This window comes from Sarcophilus harrisii, chromosome 1 (assembly GCF_902635505.1).
Source record: "Sarcophilus harrisii chromosome 1, mSarHar1.11, whole genome shotgun sequence".
Taxonomy (NCBI): Eukaryota; Metazoa; Chordata; class Mammalia; order Dasyuromorphia; family Dasyuridae; genus Sarcophilus; species Sarcophilus harrisii.
Window position 1 is genome coordinate 114,337,001 of NC_045426.1, and position 19,877 is coordinate 114,356,877.

Below are 19,877 nucleotides of genomic sequence, written 5' to 3' on the forward strand. Positions count from 1 at the left end.
TATTAATGCCTTTTGTTTTTACACCATAGTTATTTCCAAATTTAGTACTAGTAGTTCTAGATCCCAGATTTCATCATACAGTCTCAAATTTTATCATAAGGTCACAGATATAAACCTCAAAGGGGGTTATTTATCCTCTATGGTGTTATCTGTGATATCACAGGGGGAAAAAATCAGTTGAGATACTATGGTTTGGTTGAACTCTTCCTTTCATTCACAGTAACAAACAAGAATTCAGAATCATCAATATCACTTAAAAAGAATAAATAATCTCGTTTGGGAAAGACTTTAAGCATTATTTCATGCAAATTGTATTTGAACAAAACAAAGCATGTTATCATTTAAGTTCCTCCAGATGACCTCAAAGAAAAGGGAACTAATTAATTTGTAGGTCAAAACATTTCACTTTTTGGTTGGCTCAACTTTCTAGGAAGTTCTTCCTTATATCAAGCCTATTTTTTAAAATTGTTTCCTGGTTCTGCCTTTTGGAGCAAATAAGAACACTCCTAATCCCACTTCTACATGATAGAACTTTAAATACTAGAAAATTTTTCACTTCATTGAAGTTCCTTTTACTGTTGTTCAAGAAAATTTTTATAATAAATTGTTAGAGAGCAGTTTCTTTCCCAGTTCAAAGCTAAACATCCTATGTTTCTTCAGTCAGTCCACAATTTCAAGGCTCTTAACCATCCTGATTGCCAGTGACTACTTGCTCTCTAGTTTACCACTGTTCTCTGGAAAATATTTTGCACGTAGCTACATAGATTTCATGGCTCAGGGGTCTTAAAATGATTAGCCCACATGGACTGGATCTATTCCTATGGACACAATTTATTTTCTTTGTTTGTTTCATTGCTTCCATCTGGAGTTAATCTAGGAAAAATTTCCAAAATAAAGGTGAAGTAGAGTTGTGTCTAAATTTCCCCAAATGTCAGTAATAGCCCTAACTGGTTATTCAGTATATGAGATTAAAGTATTTGAAAAATTTTATTTCACCCCCATAGAAAATACATAAGATGCAAAATATTCACAAGAACCTCCAATCATATAGAAAACCATAAATCAATCAAATAGTCCCCTAAAATGCCCCTAGGAACTAAATGCATTTGTAAGAAGGAAGGATCACATCACTGAATCAACTGGCACCTTCCCAGAGACCTTCACTATCCTAGGAACTCAAGACAGTATATCTTTGAATTAGCAAGTCTAGATCTTTTGCCCATGCCTTCTGCTTTGGTGTAGTTTACTTCTTCAAGAATAATATGATTCTCTTTTGCCAATTCTGGTCTTCTATTTGTAATGCTTTCCTTTCCCCAAGAAGTATGAAGTTGATGAAAGCTTCTTCCCTGAACACTTGAATTCAGGAACTCTTGAACTCAAGTTACTTCACCTACCTGAAAACACAAGCCTAGCATTGACATGTGCCTCAGCCATTATTCTAACTATTCTATTATTTACCCCATCTCCTCCTTTTCCCAAAAGAAAGCATGAGTGACTTTGTCAAATTATAAAATAAACTTTACTTATGACAGTTTTTTTGGTCTGCTGGTTAAGTAATCTCAATTAGCAAGTGAGATTAATAAAGCATGGGCTTTTCTTGATGAAAATAAGCTAAATTTTTGTGGTTGTTGTTTCCCTTTCTAGAAATTCACTAAATATCCCTTTAATGGTATGTGCTAGGATTTTCCTAGAAAATGATCATTCTCAGACAGCCTCTTCTTAAAGAAGTGTTTACTTTTCAAATCTACCTTTCTTTTTTGAAGCCCATGATTTTGACTGGTAGCAGGATAGAAAACATCCCCGTGTCTATAATTGGGCATTTAATAATCCTTAGCTTTCCTTTTTAACTTCTTTCTGGTAGTATCATTTGTGCTTAGAAGATTCACCAGATGTGCTGTTAGTCCTCCGGTTTAACAAGGTTTTGGAAATTCTCCCAACACAAGCTGGATACATGCTTCAGGAAGAGAGGAGAGCTCCCTATTGTTACTATCAGTTTCTGTCCACAGGGAACTATTGATCACCAAGATAAGACTTCTTTTCTCACTTGGTAGCTTTTCTTTCACCTGATTGTGCCAAAAAATCCACATCAGAATCCAGATACAACATCTTCTGCCCAAGATTCTTATTTTTAAATATACGTGTTAATGATCCACTCTTCCCATTCTTTCATCCTGTAACTTCTTGATACTGGTCAGAATTCCCCTCTACCTTTCTATATTCTTTTTCTTTGTTTATTTTTTTCCTTGGAATTCCTTCTTCCAATTTCTCCCCCCCCCCCCCCCAATCAGTGCTTCCTTTTGCAGAGCAGCAAGGCATATTTAGACTTCTAAAAGGGAAACCAATTGGCATGTTCAGCATATGTAGCATTTGGCCATAGCAGAAAGACAGATGTTGCTTGTTCTCTCCACGCAAGTCAATTCGGAATTCATCCTTCAATCTTGTTTGGAATTGAGACCCTGAGCCCTCTATTCAGAATTCATCCTTCAATCTTGTTTGGAATTGAGACTCTTAGCCCTCTATATTTCTTGTTTACAGTTCACGACTTATTACCATACAAACCCAAATTTAATTATTTTTCTATGTAAATATTGATAATTTCTTTATATTAATATGTTATATCATATATAATATATAACTTTACATAATGAATCACCAGTGATATTGGTGCCCAATGTAAGATCATTGCCTCAGTGTGCTTTGGGACTATAATATACTTGAGGACCTCAATGTGCTTGTACTTGGGGATTTTTTCCTCACACCCAGATAAGTCATACATTTAAAAAAAAAAAAAAAAAGAGTTCTAAGGGAACATTACATAGTATAAGATATATAAGAAGAGGATTTTTTAAAGCCATCACTAGTGACATGCTGAAGCTTTGTTAACAGCAGCAACAAGCAGACTGCCCTGAAATACAGATTTAAAATGTTTTGGGTTTTCCTGAATTAAAAGAATCAGTCAAGGAGATGAAGCTCAGGAGCTGAATCTCCTAGAGTGCCAGACTGCCGATAGCAGTGACAGCTGCAAACCCAGGGACCATTGCCATACTGTTGGCCTGCAGTGTGGAAAAGATTCTTTGTTGTTCATCAGTCTTGTCAGGCCCTCACATCCAAACAGACAGCAGTCACAGGCATGTTGAGTTATGAAGGATGAACATTTTTGTTTCCACAAAGGAAAGATTTTATCTTCCCTTAGATCTAATCTTTGGTGAACCTATTATTTGCAGAATAATACATTTAATTTTGTTGAACAGGTTTCTAATTAGGGTTAAATCCAGATTGGGGATTGGGTCCATGGGCCTACTCCAACAGAAGAGGTTTCTAAACTTTGACTTTTGTCTCTTGGAACTATGTATTTTCTGTGATACTGATATAAACCAGCCAAAGTAATACTACTTTAGGTCCTGATTCAACTTGTTAACAAAAGCCCTGGCTATTATTCTGATGTTTTATGACTATCATGTAGGAGTTGTAAGTCTGTGTGGTGGTGTAGGATGAGCATCAGGTTGGGAGGGAGAGGACCTCAGTTCCAATTCCAAGTCTGTCACTGATTGATTGACTTTGGGCAAGCCATTAATTGAAGAGGTAATTGGCCACGATATAGTGCTGGGCCTGGAACACTCAAAATGACTCATCTTCCTGAGTTCAAATTTGACCTTACAATTACTAGCCATTTCACCCTGGACAAGCTACTTAATCTTATTTGCCTCAGTTCCTCATCTATAGAGTAACCTAGACAAGGAAATGCCAGACCATCCCAGTATCTTTGCTAAGAAAACCCCCCAAACTGAAAAAACAACCAAAAACAAGAAGTCATTGGTTGCCCAATGGATAGAGCACTGGGCCTATAGTCCAGAAGACCTTATGTACCAATCTGGCTTCAAATATTTACTAGCTATGTGAACCTGGACAATTGAGTTTCCTTAACAGTAAAATTGGGACAGTAATAGAGCCCATCTTGCAGGATTTTCATGAGGATCAAATGAGATAATAATTATTTAGCATAGGTCCTGGCATAAAGTTAGTATCCCATACATCTTAGCTATTATTTTTATGGTTTTTTAATTTTTATTAATACAAATATCAGTATTAGTATTTAACTTTTCTTCGCTCCAGTTTTCTTTACTTATAAAAAAGGGGTTGAGCTAGATGACTTTCTGAATTCCCTTTCAGCTTAAAATCTATAATTTTTAACAGGTAGTCCAAGAATTAGGAATTAAATTTACAATAGGACCATTTAGACAGACACTTAAAAATGTGTCCTTGCCTCAAAGCTGAAGGCAGAATTGATTTTTGCTTTTGTTTAAGTGACAATCTTTTTCCTAATACTTATTGTGGTAACAGATATCCACCTCTCTGAAATATTCTGTATTTCATTTTGCCTCTTAATTTTGGCTTTGTTATTTTAAAAAAAATCAAGGCCTCTCCACTGACAAAACAGGTACAAATAAGCTCTTCTTCACAAATTAGTCAGTCAGCAAACATTTATTAAGCATCTACTATACAGTGTGCTAAATACTGAAGAGACAATGAAAGACAAAAGATAGGCTCCTTCTCTCCAGGTACTCAAAATCCAATGAGATGTGTATATAACCAAATGGTTATATACACCAAAAAAGATATGAAGATACTAAAATTAAGACTGAATTGCTGTCTATACTGTTAAAACACGGGGTGATCCTATTTTAACTATTCTTTAGCTTTGTGATCCTATTTAGCTATCCTTTAGCCTTTCCTGCAGATTTTTCAGTGCAGAAGGCTTGCCCACCTCCTTTACAGGGCTCACTTGAAATTTCTTCTCACCACAAGCCTATAGAAGGAAGAAGGAAGCTTAATTCTAGCAGCCACTTCTTTAGATCATGGGTATCTTGATAGAAACTTAATGTTCTCTTGATTTTGAAGTTATAGATGTAATAATAATTCACCAAGTTTACATAATGATTGATAGTCCATAAAACACTTCCCTGACAACACCTCTATGAAGTATGTGTTGCAACTTTATCATACTGTTTTTAAAGCCATACTGAGGCTCAAAGAGATTACTTTATTCATAATCACAAAACTAATAACTGGCCTAGTTAATAACCCAAGTTTTTCTAAAATGTTATTTTTTTTTATTTTCCTCAGTGGCATGTAAAAACCATTTTTTTTTGGTTATACATGTATATTCATTTTTTTTTACATATGTCCAATATGGATCATGTTGAGAAAGAAAAATTAGAACAAAAAGGGAAAACCATGAGGGAAAAAAGGTGAAAATAGTATGTATTCATCTATATTCAGTCTCTATACATCTCTTTCCAGAAAGAATTCTCCAGCTGAGGATAACATTTTTCCATTCAAAGTTTGTTGCAATTGTCTTGCCTTACCAAACCATTGAAAAGAACCAAGTTATTATATTTAATTATCACATAATCCTGCTTTTGCTGTGCAAAATGTTTTCCTGGTTCTTCTTGCTTCAATTAGCATCATTTCATGTGAATCTTTTCAGGCCTTTCTAAAGTCAGCCTGTTCATTATTTTTTATACAACAATAATATTTCATTGCTTTCATATACCATAATTTATTCAGCCATTTCCCAATTGATAGGCATCTACTCATTTTCTAATTCCTTGCCACTCCAAAAAGAGCTCCTATAAACATTTTTGTACATGTGTGTCCCTTACCCTCCTTTATGATCTCTTTGGGAGACAGACTCAGTAGAGACACTGATAGATGAAAGAGTATAACCCTTTAGGCATTGTTCCAAATTGCTCTCCAGAATGGTTGGATCAGTTCACAATTCTACCGACAATGCATTAATGTCCCATTAATTCAGTTTTCTTGATTTCCAGTCTAAAAGATAGCAGTAAGTCACGTTTATATAGCATTTGATAGCTTACAACATTTTCCTCTCAACAAATATATGATTAACATTAAAGGTTATTATAATCTCATTTTGATAGATTAAAAAACTGAGTCCCAGAAAGGAAATAGATTTTCAAAAGAAATAATAATTGCTTGATCTAGGACATGAACCTAGTTTGACTCTAATGACCTAAAATAATAAAAAAATATTTAGAAATATTCAAAGGAATAGCTTGTGTATTAAATTAACAAAAATTTCTCCCTTTTTTGATAAAAAGTTCCAGATTCTTAAAGCAGTTTGTGCTGCAGAATTCATATCTTCTGTTTAATAACCTTCAGAATTGTTGGACTGCTCTTCGCAATAGGAAATGTGACCATCCAAAAAAATAAACAAAACATTGAATTCACTAGTCACCCCTTTTCCAAAAAAGAAGAAAAGTAAGAGGGGAAGAAAAGAGAGAGATAGACATAGAGAGAGAGAGACAGAGAGAGAAAGAGACAGAGAAGCAGAGACAGGGAGTAGCAGAAAGACCAACAGAGAGAGAAATCTTACTATGCAACCTCAACAGATGTGTCAAAAGATAATTCATTACATAATAATTGATTGAAATTTATGCAAGTGTTGGCTCCATCTGATTCCTTTCGGTTAGGTATAGATCTCATGTTGACCTCCATTTTCTTCAAATACCCTGTAAGAAACATTTGTTATCCTTGATGAGGAGGAAAGTATGGCATAGTGCCCAGCAGATGTATTTTCTGAGTCATTAACCCAGATTTCTCTACTCTGAATTTTCTTGAAAAAAAAAAAAAGTTCTCAGTTGATTGACAGCTGAGTTAGGCTCTTAGCCAAAATCTTCTGTAGGAAGTCTTTTAATTTTAGTAACTACTAAATGGAAATTTGAGAATGTGAGGTTTTTTCATGCAATCAAGTAGAAACAAATGCCATCCAGGTGAACTGACTTGACTAAGAACCAAACCATACTCGGAGTTCCAAGTGCCATCTTTGCTGAAGCAGGACTGGGCCTTGGCTCAGAAGTTCCTGACCTAAAACAACTGGTTGCAACATCTAGTCACAGTCATTTAGTGTTTGAGAGCCACAGAATCTGCATCAAGAAACAGCTGCCAGAGCCCTGCCTGTTTCATGAATAGCAGTAATAGTTGAGTAAAGTTACAACCAATGGCATATTTTTGTCTTTGCTCAAAAAGCCTTTTTTGGTCCAGTGGGAGTTTGTGATATTTCATACCATGTGTTTGTCTCAGGACCCCCTTGTTGACATCTGACTTATATTACTTTTCTTGAGAGGGCAGTTTTACCACAGGAATCAGGAAAATGGTAGAAATAAAAATACAAGTGGTTGCCAATGAGTATAACAACCTTCACTAGGTTGTTTTAAAATTTTTTTTTTTTTCTGTGGGACAGGATGGGGTCAGATGATGAGTGAACAATGTGGTCAGTTATTTGTTTCTCTTTTGCAGATGTATTTGTGTACATTTTGTGCACAAAGGAAAAAGCTATAGAGAAAGCCAGAAAAAAATGAAAGAAAGAATTGCCTATTGTCAGTTGTTCAACTTTTTATTAATCATTTGATCATCTTTTTTTTTTGACAAGAACTATTCTTTGACTTCTAGAGAAAAAAAAAATCCTGAACATGAGGGAAGATTGTGACCAAATATGATCATTGTCTTTTAAAGATGCGTTCTTGTTTTTGCAATGATACCTCTCCTAAGCTTTTAAGAATTTTATTTGAATTGATGGTCACACTAGGACACAAGGGGCTAGTAAATGAAGTGCTACTCTTAGAATTTGGCATACCTGGCACACTTCTAACACATACTAGCTCTATGACAATGAGCAAGTCACTGAAACTCTGTCTTCTGTTTGTTCATTTGCAAAATGGGAGTTTTAATACCTACCTTACCAGATTGTTCTAAGTCAAAAAGATATTGAATATAACAGGCTTTGCAGACTATAATAATATAATATATACTTTATTATAATAATAATATACACTTTAATAAGTGTAATATAGTGTAATAAAGTATAATAATAATATACACTTTAATAAGTATAATATAGATGGCAGTCATTCAATTAAGCAAACATTCAGCAAACATTAATTAAATACCTCCGATATTCCATGGTTGTATGAGTCAGTTATGAGATTGGAATAATCAGTACTATGATTATAGATTTTTACTATACAATTTAAAGATGCTGGGGTTTTTTTTAAGCATAGAATCTATATAGGATCCTAGAGTGTCTCACAGGCTGTATAGCTTTGGCACTTCTACTAATCTCACATTTCATTGTAGTTTCCTCATGTGAACCAGTCACCTAGCTAACAAAAAATCATATTTCTTTGCAGGGATACCAGGAAGTGATTATGTCAATGCCAACTACATAGATGGCTATAGGAAACAAAATGCCTATATAGCAACCCAAGGATCACTCCCAGAAACATTTGGAGACTTCTGGAGGATGATGTGGGAGCAAAGAGGAGCAACTGTTGTCATGATGACAAAATTGGAGGAAAGATCCAGGGTAAGAAAACAGCAAGTTTGGCTCCCCATCCACATTATATTTTATTCAGCTCATTATCTGACCTTTCCCTGAGATTTAATTTTTAGACAGCCATCAATTGTAAAGTGAAACCAGCAGCACTTGATAGATACAAACATTCATTAAAATTCTACTGGGTTTGCCAATGGGGGAATGCTTTCATGTCACTCTGATGTGAGATTTCCAGAAGTAACATCTAAGGAGATAGACAACATGGTTAGAGAAAATAAAGATCAACTTAAACATCTGTCTAAAATTTATCTTGAGCAAAAACTGACAGAATGCAATTTAAAAATATATTTTGTAATGTTTTCACCTTTTTTCTACCTGTCTTGCAATGAAACAAAGTCTTGAGACTTTGAGAAGGACAAAAGTACTTTGAGAGACTCTTTTTGAATTAATTCCATGCATGCCCTAGGAATAAATGAGTTGGGACAACCAGAACAATGAAAGATCTTCTGAATACTTGGATTGGTTCAATTTTGTCTGATTTGAGTTTACTGTGTATTAATATCAAAGAATAGATTTCTATTATATTACTATATAACCATCATTGCTGTAGGTAGTCTGATGGTCAACCTTGAGTCTCTTAATGGCCTGGATGTGACTCTAGGCACTGAAAGCTATACCAACAAAATGCATGATAGAAAGATTTTACTAAAAGGTTCAATATGTCATGTTATTCTTTTATATAGGTTGAGTAGATAAGTGAACATACTCTGATCACCAGAAGTTTGACTGTCTGGTGATCAATTCTTTTTTTTTTTTTCTTTTACACTATAAATCAGAAAGATTCTTGACCAAAGCAGTATGACATAGTGTTTGGGCTTTTTAGTCAGGAGGACCTGATGTAACCTACCACTTTAGATAGTCTGATTTCATGACTCTCAGCAACTTCTTTCGGCCTCAGTTTCCTTTTCTCTAAAATGGAAATATTATCACTTACCTTAAAGTATTGTTCTGAGGAACAGCTGAGAGAACATACAAGAAATGCTTTGCAACCCTTAAAGTACAATATGAATGTGAGTTTTCATCATCAGAAATGTAGAGATTTCTGTTTGAGTTTCAACACACACACTCACACTCACACTCACACTCATACTCACACTCACTCACATTTCAAATCACTGTAGATTAGAAGCCTGAGTGATGATTGGGGCAAAAAAAAAAAAAAAAAAAATAGCAGTGAAAGGAAAGCCAGCTACTGCATTCTCATTTGAATTTGCAAAGTGGGAAGTCTTACAATTATCTACTGAAAATAGAGATTTAGCTGTAATAATTCGACCGAGAAACTTTTACAGCATATATATGGAAAATTAAGTTAGAGAAGAGGCAAAAGTTACACAAGGGATTCATAAGGAGAAATCTAGATATCTGAAAATAGTAACAAGCTACAGCTACTGTATCAAGGCAAGGAATTCAGAAAGTGTGAAGTTCAGTAGGTTCAACAAAATCTTTTGAAAGTGAGTCAAGCCTTGTCAAAGATATTCAGAAGGAATGATATGTTTTAAGTGAGCTAATTTTAAAACTTCTAAGACTCTGAAGGTAATCCCACTGAGTACATCATATTCTTTGTACAACCTTCTTTTAAAAAAAAAATTCATAAGGGGCAACTAGTTGGCACAGTGGATAGAATATTGGCTCTGGAGTCAGGAGGACCTAAGTTCAAATCTGGCCTTACCCACGTAATACTAGCTGTGTGACCCTGGGCAAGTCATTTAATCCCAATTGCCTCACATACACAAAAATTAAAAGTAAAAAAAAAGAAGAAGAAGAAGAAGAATTAATGACTGGGGCAACTAGTGAAAGCACTGGCCCTGAATTCAAGTGGGCCTGAGTTCAAATTTGGATTCAGATACTTAACACTTCCTAGCTATGTTACTCTGCACAAGTCATTTAACCCTAGTTGCCTACAAAACAAAAACAAGAATTCATGATCCACTTCTACTTGCTTATTTATGCATTCACTCCTTGTAAAGGGATTTAATTTCATGAAAACTCTGAATGTTTCCTTGAAATTATGATGGTATATCAAAGTTTTAATTTAATAGAAATTAGATTGTGCCTATTTTAGAATTGATTTTGCTCTTTTTCCTACGTTATAAACTGAAAATAGAAGAAAATTAAAGCAACTCAAAGAGTGCTGAAAATGCAGGATGTACTCCCTTCTCTGCCCAGGGATGTCTTTTAGTAATAAGCAGTCTATTGCAGAAGACATTTTCACAAAAATGCTCATTTTATCTTGACATTGCAGACCTTCATTAGTCTGTACACATAAACTTGTTTTGAAATAACCAAATGAAATTCTGTCCCTTTCTTCACTAATTGCATCTAATAATAAAATTAATTCTTACTGGTTCCCAAAGCTTTGACAACATCAGATGTTAATGAGCTGTACTCAGCACAAGGTATTGTGACTTAAGTATTCGTAGTTTATCTTAACAGTATAGGACTACCTTTGCTCATAGACAGAGAAGCTTATTTAAAAGTAACCAAATAGACTTCTAGTTGATTGCATATTGCCATTTGAAGTTTAAGCCTCCCCACTATTATGTGGTCTAAGGTGGTCAATTAGACAGAGGGTCTAATTCACTTTTTATTCAGTAGTGGTTACAATAATTCCCAAGTTCCCAAAAGTACTTTACAGAGGAATATACAGCAGTGATTTAAAGTCCCAAGTCCTAGAATATTCAATAGCTGGTATGGTGGCTTGTCACTTGACAGGATCACAGAACTTGAGAGTAGGGAGGAATCTCACTTTCCACCCAGTTGAATCCATAGAAGAATTGGAACACCCTCTATAAAAGATGTCTACCAGAGCCTTATTGCAGACTTCTAACTATGGTGAACCAATATCCTTTTAAAGTTCCATTTTTCAATGGCTAAAATTGTTAAGCAATTGTTGGGTGATTTTTTTTTTCCTGACATCAAATCTAAATGTGCCCCTTTTACAATTTCCATTCATTACTACTAATTCTACCTAATGGAGACAAGGAAAACAACTTTAATCCCTTTTCCATCTGACAGCCCTTGAAATTACCTATCAAGTCACCTTCATAAGTGTTCTCTTCTCTAGACAAAACATTTCCAGTATCATCAACCAATCCTTATATGGTACGGTCTATCTTAAGGTCTTTGACCACTCTGGTTTCCTCACTTAGACATTTTCTAACAACATATCAATGCCCTTCTAAAAATATGTCTTCATTGGAAAAAATTTGATAATAAAGAGAGACAGACAGGGGTATGTTAGAACAAGCTCTGGTCAATTGCTAACAATATAGTATGAGCATTTATACTTCAGAAATTAGCTAATACTACAATTTAGGACTTAATAGTTTTATTGATTGTGAACTTGCAAAAGTGATGGAGAAAATGGTAATATTGTAGATTAAACTTTAAAGTGTTTGGGGGTTTTTGGAGAAGCAGCTATTAAATTATTAAAGCAGCTCACCCTTGGATACAGATGGTTCTTCTATATCAAGAATGGCAGTCACAAATAGATTGAATCCATTCCAGACCCCTAGAGAGCAATTCACTTAAAACAGACATGACTTCTTTTATGGGCTAAGGACTGAACCTGTGATTTCCTTAATATTAGGAACTCAAGCATGAGGAAGGTCCCTGTGCTAATTCAGTTTGGCACCTTCTCTGCACTTCAACTCTGAGTGTTTCAATGTATTGTCCATGATCACTGAAAATTTAACTTGTGCCCCATTATTCTTGGCTTTGGCACTGGCTCTCTATCAACATAGGGTCTCTCATACACTGCTCTTCATTGTATAAAAGTCAGGGTGCTTAGTTATAACCCCAATGAAGAAGATAAGAGACTTTATCCTATTATCCTGAGTTGGAAAGTGGAATATGCTTACCCATTGAAACGATGTGTTATTGTGTAGCTGGTGAAATGAATGTTTTTAGAATCACATTTAACACACATTGTGGGTCTTATTACACTTCTGTGGGGAGCTTAGAAATTTGGGGCATTTGCAACTAAGGGACCTGTGTTTGATTTCTAACTCTTCTGCTTGCTGTCTATGTCAAACTTAGAGAAAATACTTTTCCTAGATGAATTGCATTACTTTTATCTATAAAATTAGTAGTGTGAACTAGCATTCTAACCCTTAGAAAGACATTTCCAGTTCAAGAACCTAAGAATCAATTTATTCTCCCAATACCTTACCTTTCTCCCAGAGCACCCTCACACTTCTACCCATTCTATACCACTATCCCTCCAAAAAAAAATTAACTTTTATAACATACTAACTTGATAATACTTCTTGGTAAAGATATTCAAAAAAAAAAAAATCCTAAAAAATAATTCTGCATTACCCCTAGGTGCCAGAGATCCCAAACTCTTATCTTGTTTGTTTTGCTTGGGTTCTGGACCTGTGTGGTTTCTTTGATACAAGGAATCCCTCTACCTTGGCAAATCAGAGGCTAGTCTATGTGTTGTCTCAGATGTGTAAGTAACTTGCCTTGGGTCATCTAGGCAATTTATCTCAAGGACTTAATTTGAATTCAGGTCTTCTGAATTCCTTTGCAGTTTCTCTATCTACCACCTTAGGCGGTATCTCTTTAAGTCTCATTAAAATGCAAAGTACTCCCTGGAAGGGATCAGTTATTTTACTTGTATGAAAGTATAAAAGACTTAAGAACTTCTGACTCAATTTATCAAGTACTAGCAGGTATGCAAATTCCTTTCCCTAACTTATTATGTTTTTGAATCCTCCCTCTTTTCTCTTAGTGAACTTCCCTGACTTTTATTCTTTATTTTTACACCTGGGGCAATTAGGTTAGTAGATAAGAGCTCTGGGCTTGGAGTTCAGAAGATCTGAGTTCAAATTCAGATTCCCACACTTCCTAAGCTGTGTGACTCTGGACAAGTCACTTAATCCTGTACCCTTCAGTTTCCTCATCTATAAAATAAGCTGGAGAAGGAAATGGTATGGTTGCTCAGAAAACCCCAAAGGGGTTTAAGAAGAACTGGATTGGCTGAATGACAATATTTTACGCCTGAGTAGATTGGAGTGATTAAGTGACATATCCTTTAAGTGTCACCCCACACTGGATCTCAAACTTTGCCTTATTCCCAAATCCAGTGCTCTGTCTAGGATACCACTGTTCTTCCCAATATTCAGGAATCAGTTTAGATTAAGAATGAGTACACACTATTGCATGAAGTTTGCAATGAAAGAAAGAAGTGTGGAAATTACAGAGGGATACTAAAGAGGAAATGGAGAAGAAATAGAATGAGGAGCCTGAGGCTTTTGTAGTCTTATGTAGTTGTTATATTCAGCTGTTTTTTAGTCCAGTCCAACTCTTTGACCTAATTTGGGGTTCGCTGGGCAAAGATACTAGAGTGGTTTATCGTTTCCTTCCTCAGCTCATTTTACAGCTGAGGAAACTGAGGCAAACAGGATTAAGTGATTTGCTTAGTGTCATGTATCTAGTAAGTGTCTGAGGCACATTAAGAAAATGTGTTTTCCGAACTACAGACCTGGTACTCTATCCAATGTGCCAGCTGGCTGCCCTGGTGTTTCCTAAGGCCCTGCCTAATTGATTTGGGATGTGAAGTGAAATGGATTCTATGCCCTGGGATTGTAGCTCCTGTTTCACAAAGTCATTGAACATAATTCAGCCACAGTCCCTCATTTCGAGCCTCATTCCATGATGTCAGGAAGGGCCAGTGGCTGAGAACATGTGATGCTGCTGCTGCTTTCCCTATCCCTTTCAGACAACTGTCCCAGAATGGAGGCATTGGTTCATGCAACTTGGCAATCAGTCCCCAGCCTTTAGAAAGCCAGGGAAAGAAAAAAAATTGCTATCTTTCTACAATGCTACTTGAAGTAGTGCAGGACAAAAATACAATCTAGGCATGAAATATCTGTAGTGATAATCGCCTATTCCACGATGCTATGTTCTCCACTGCATGCAGCTTTTCTGCCTAATTTTGCACATGTCCAAGATTAGTATTTATGTGATGAGGCTAAAAAATTCCCTGCCTGATCTTTTACCATTTTCATGCTTTCAATTCTGCATCTGCCCAGCTTCTCCATTCCTTGCTTTATTATTCAGCCCCATAGTTTAGTACCAGTCCTTTTAACCTTTGCTGCACACTGAGCTTTCCAGGGCCTCAGCTGACAAAAAGAGAGAGGGGCTTCATTATCATGAGTCCCCTGTTTCTCTAACCTCTTCTTAGCATACTTAGAAGGTTAGCATTTGAGCTTATCATATGAAGATGTCGCATTGAATTAGTTATCCTTTTATTGGTTTGCAAAAAGGAATGGCCTAGATTTAGATCTGGAAGGCACCTGGAGGGGCATCTCATGTAAAGAAATGACTAAGGAGGAAACTGAGAAGCACAGAGTGTAAGTCACTTGCCCAGGGGTATGTAGTGAATGACAGGGGGAAGATTTGAACACAGATCCTGTCATTCCAAATTCAACACTCTCTTCACTAGAATCCTTTATGCTTTATTGTTTTAAACATTTTTGTTTCATCCACCACCTAACCTAATCCCAGACTTAACAGAAAAGCAATATCAAACAAAAGCCTATCTGTTAGTAGAAAAGTATTAGTTCACTTTTGCATATCAATTTCAGTATATAGTTTAGCTAAAAACAGATGATCATGAAAATACATTGCGGTATCCATAGCCAAGTTACACTGAAAATATGAAGCAATTTAAATCCTTCATATTAACTTTGTGATGTGAGGTTATTTGCTGATGGGTTATTTTTTTCTTCCTCATAATTTCCATTCTCACTGCCAGATTCCCCTTCTTCTAGGCTAATTCATTGACTCTTGTGCCCTAGAATGTGGTCCCTAATTCCCTAATTGTTTCCATGTTACGTGGCATGCCAATCAGCATATAAATTGGTCTGGGCAGACACACAGAGAAGTAAAAGTCAGTTTGGAAAAAATGAAAACCCCATAGAAGGGTAAAGTGTGTATATATCCACAACTGTTTTTTCTACTCAAAGAGTGTTATTTGTGGTCGGATATTGTTGTTGGCAGCTGACTATTAAGATTTCAAGCACTATTTGAACCAGATTTGGTTATAACAAGAAGCTTGAAGTAGGATTTTGTATGGTGATTCCTGGTATAGGCTATTAAACAATCTGTGCTTTCTATAGGGTCTTTATCTTTCTTCTCTTTCATCATCGACATTTTGGCTATTTATTTCACTGTTAGATAAGCTTTCATTCTTAATCTGGGAAGAGTAAAAAGAGATGGTAAAACTCAATTCTTTTTTTTTTTTATTAATAAAAGAGAACATTGGAGTGACGTGAATGAAGTTTGAAGATCTCTGTATTTCCGTTATCAGTCTCCCATGGAAGAAAATGGGTTTTTGTACCACTTTAAGTTTCTTTATTGTGGGTGACATCACAAAGTCACTCTTTACTAATATCACTCTGTGGCTAGAGGAACTACTACTGGGAATGCCAGTGGGTTTGAAGTTTTGAGGTAGATTTAAAATGGAAACTGATTAAGCACATTGACTATTGTTGGATATACTTGTTAGCTGAGAGAACACAAAATATATGTTTTGGGTGGATACTGGATAATCCCAGACTTACTCCCAGATCTTTCTTATGTAGTGCCAGTTCTAAAGCCAAGTAAAGAATACTAATTTTTTGGTCATTATTAAGATAATTATCTAGCTATAAAAGTGCTCACTTCTCTGATCCACAACCTTCTAAATCTTATTCACTTATTTCATTCTAGCTTATAGAGTGGCCTAGGTTAGGGGAATAGATTTCAAGTAATAGCTCTGCCACTTGTAGTATGATCTTAGACAAATCATTTCATTTATAAGCTGCCTTGGTAGCACAAGTCACTAAAGAGCTACTCCTAGATTCAGGAGCACCTGAATTCAAATTCAATTTCAGATTTCCTATATGACTTTGAGCAAGTTATTTAATCACTGCCTATTTATTTCCTCAATTGTAAAATAGGAATACTAATAGTACCAACCTCTTATTGCGAGGAACAAATGAGATAATAATTACAAAGCTCATAGTATAGATTTTTTAGCACATAGTAGGTGCATGATAATTGCTTGTTTGTTTTTTTCTTCTTCTCTCTGGAGATTAGTTTCTTCCTCTGTAAAATCAAGAATAAACAAACTGGGGACCTTTAATGTTCTTTTGTGCTTGGTAATGATCATTCTGTTTTCCTCTTGAACATATTCTTGAGATTTTTCTGATTATTAAGTTTGTGCAAATTAAAAATCAAGAGGATTCCTTTTGAAATTATTAATAGGATCATTGTAATTATCACTGCTTGGAAAAGGATATACAGCTTTGGTCCAAGCAAGCTATTTCTTGGTCTTTCAAGTTAGTCTGGGTTCGATAAGTTTAATGGGGAGCAAATGCTTTCCAAATGTCAAGGCCATGTACTTTTGCAAATAGAAATGGAAGCACCTAAGGCTTTGAGCATTTAATTTCTCCAATTGCTGCCTAAAGTTGTGTCTATTTGGATCCACAGAAACTGCTCTCTCCTTAAGCAAATTGGAGGAACGGCAGCACAAACATTGCCTTTGGTCTCCAAATGATGTATGGGTTTGTTTTTGAAAAGTGGTGGATGCTTAATGTAAATAGGACACTGGCAACACAAAGAATGATGCTGGCAGCCTAAAGGATGTTCTGCTCCTTATCTAGCCAGTTACACACTCTTAGTTTTCCCTTCTCAACAGACACAGTGTCAGATAAAAACAAAAGAATGCCACCAATTTCTTGCTGGTTGTTAGTGTCTCTCCTTCCTAGGCTTTCTACCACCCTCACCCGCTACATGAGAGAATGTTTGTGCATGTACACACACACACACACACACACACACACACACAGAATTTAGAACGGCAATCTTCAGTCCTAGAGGTCTCATCAAAGCATATGGATTAACCCTCTGCTACCCAGGTATTTGGAGCCTGATGTTAAACTTAATATATAAGAAAAGAACTTATTTAGAAATTTATATATATTTGTAAATACATATATATGTTTACACATACACACACACACATATATATATATACAGAGGTATATATATGTTTTTGTATAGATATAATAATTTCATATAAACTCTCCTTCAACCACCAAAAAAAAGTGAGACCCAGAGTACAATGTTAATTTTTTTCAAGGATATATAACTGTTAACATTCACTGTTAATCTGTTCCCCTCCCAAGAATTAACAGTGAAATGAAATAGAGGTGCTGCTTTGCTTTTATTTATCTGTGCTGAAATGTGAAGTAAGAGAATATAATATATGCTGTTGTTCCAAATTCCTTTTGGATCACAGGACCATACCAAGAGTAAGGAGGGACTTTGAATTCATTTAGACTAGTTCTCTCTTTTTATAAATGAGAAAATGTAGAGATGGAAAATATGGCCAAGGATATAGAGGGTAGTAAGAGTCAATATGAAGGTTTGAACATCAGTGCCCTGACTCCAAATCCAGTTTTCTTTTCCATATACCATATTGCCTTGGAGGCTTTTCTTACTGCATTATTTTTGTTATTTTTTTCTATGAATTCTGTGATTAAACTCACATTATACTTGGTTGTTCATTTCCCTAATATTTTTTCATGAAATATTGTATATGACAGCTCTCTAGGTTGGTGTCTTATACCCTAATATTTTAAACTCTATGAGGGTAAGGGATTTTATTTTATTTTTTTTAATATTTTATTTTAAGCATACATCTCCCACAGGATCTAGGGCAGTACCCTGCATTGAGTATGTGTTTGGTTAGGGTTTATTAAATTGAATTGCTGAATGGCTGTTAACATAATCTGTTTCCCCAATATTGACTTCTTACATATTTATATAATGCAATTAGAATTCTCATCAGCCTTTATCTTCAGGGGTCTTGCAGCAGTTGCCCAGTGTCTCCTCTTATCTCAAGTTGCTAAATGTTAACGTTATCTGTTCCAATTTGAAAATTCCAACTGCTCTATTATTTTGTCAGATCATGCTTTCTTTACCAATTATCATTTACAGTAGTCAAGTAACGCAGTGGATAGAGCCCTGGAGTCAGGAAGGCTATTAGATCAAAGGTAGCCTCAGATACTAGCTTTGAGATCTGGACAACTGATTTAATTTCTCTTTACCTCAGTTTCCTCATCAGTAAAATGGGAATAATAATTGTACCTATCAGGATTGCTGTAAGGATCAAATGAAGTGATAATTGTAAAGTTCTCAGGACATAGTAAGCACTTATATAGATGTTGCTGTTGTTGTTATTATGTCCATTCTGAAACTTGTTTTGGTTAAAACCTCATATGGGGAGCCAGACTGCATTTGCATCCATACCAATGAATTTATAAACTTTTGACATTTCTGTTGGTCTTTCCTACTTTCAATTCAGGTGGATAAAGCTTGGAAAGTAATCTGGAATATGGAAAGAGGACCAAAACCGAGAAAATCTGGTTCTATTCATTATAGTTTATATGGAACTATGGACAATTATTTAATATTTCTCTGCCTTGTTTTCCTTATCTATAAACAAAGTGGTCTAGATTTATTGATATTTTAAGTTTTCAGTATTGGGAATTCTCTTGACATCTTAGGAAAGGTATATCCTTCTTTAGGATCTTGATGACTGGTAAAAGATAGGAAGCCAAACTAAAAGCAAAGGGATTTATGAGCATTTTCGTAGAACTGGTCTTCCAGAAAACAGATTCTACCTTGTAAAGTACAGATTTGGGTTTTATAATCTTTCAGGCCCACCTTGAGCACACAGCCAATCATCAGCAATCAGTGAGAAATCAGGAGAGAGAAATAAGGCATTTCCCTGGAGGAGAGGTGATCAACCAAGGCAAATTTGTTATCAAAATAAGAAAAAAATTTCTATCCAAGGACTGGAAACAAGGAGAAAAAAACCATATATGTTTACAAGCCTGAAAGAAGTCTATAATTATTTACCATTCCATGTCTAGTTTCATTGACTCTCCCATTGACTCTAGAATAACACACTGATTCTGGCATTTAGAGCCAAAAGAAGAAACTTGGTAATTGATTAAAGAGGGATAAAGGACAAGAAAGATTCAAAGAAAACACCTAGATTTCAGGTCAGAGAGATAAGGTTGTCATACTACAAGCAGAAATGGTGAGGTAATGAAGAAGGAAGTAATAATGGGAAGTTCAGGTAGATGTCCTACAAAGTCATAAGAACAGGACTAGAATTAAAAATGAAAGTTGAGGTAGGAAATAGAGATTTGGGAGTCATTTTTATGAAGAGTGATAGTTGAAGCACAATAGAGAATTAAATAATTTCACAAATAATTATTAAACAACTCTTGTGTGCTTAGGACATAATCCTTGCCCTGCTTTCAATGATACAAAGTTTATATAAAATACTGAAGAACAATTGTAAAGCTATTATGTAGAAGAGGAAAGAAGAGAATTGTAGAGCTTCCTGGAAGGAAACAAGCATTTATTAAGCACCCCAGGATGTACCAGGCATTGT

At 35.4% G+C, this 19,877-nt stretch overlaps 1 protein-coding gene across 10 annotated transcripts in view; it reads left to right on the plus strand.

Annotated features, from left to right (window-relative positions):
* PTPRD (protein tyrosine phosphatase receptor type D) overlaps nt 1-19,877 on the plus strand; it is a 1,049,942-nt gene that overhangs the window by 970,748 nt on the left and 59,317 nt on the right. For all 10 annotated transcript variants that reach the window (XM_031947762.1, XM_031947812.1, XM_031947874.1 and 7 more), the window contains one exon: nt 8,211-8,386. In XM_031947762.1, the coding sequence (XP_031803622.1) occupies nt 8,211-8,386 (176 nt within the window). The remainder of the gene's footprint in view (nt 1-8,210; nt 8,387-19,877) is intronic.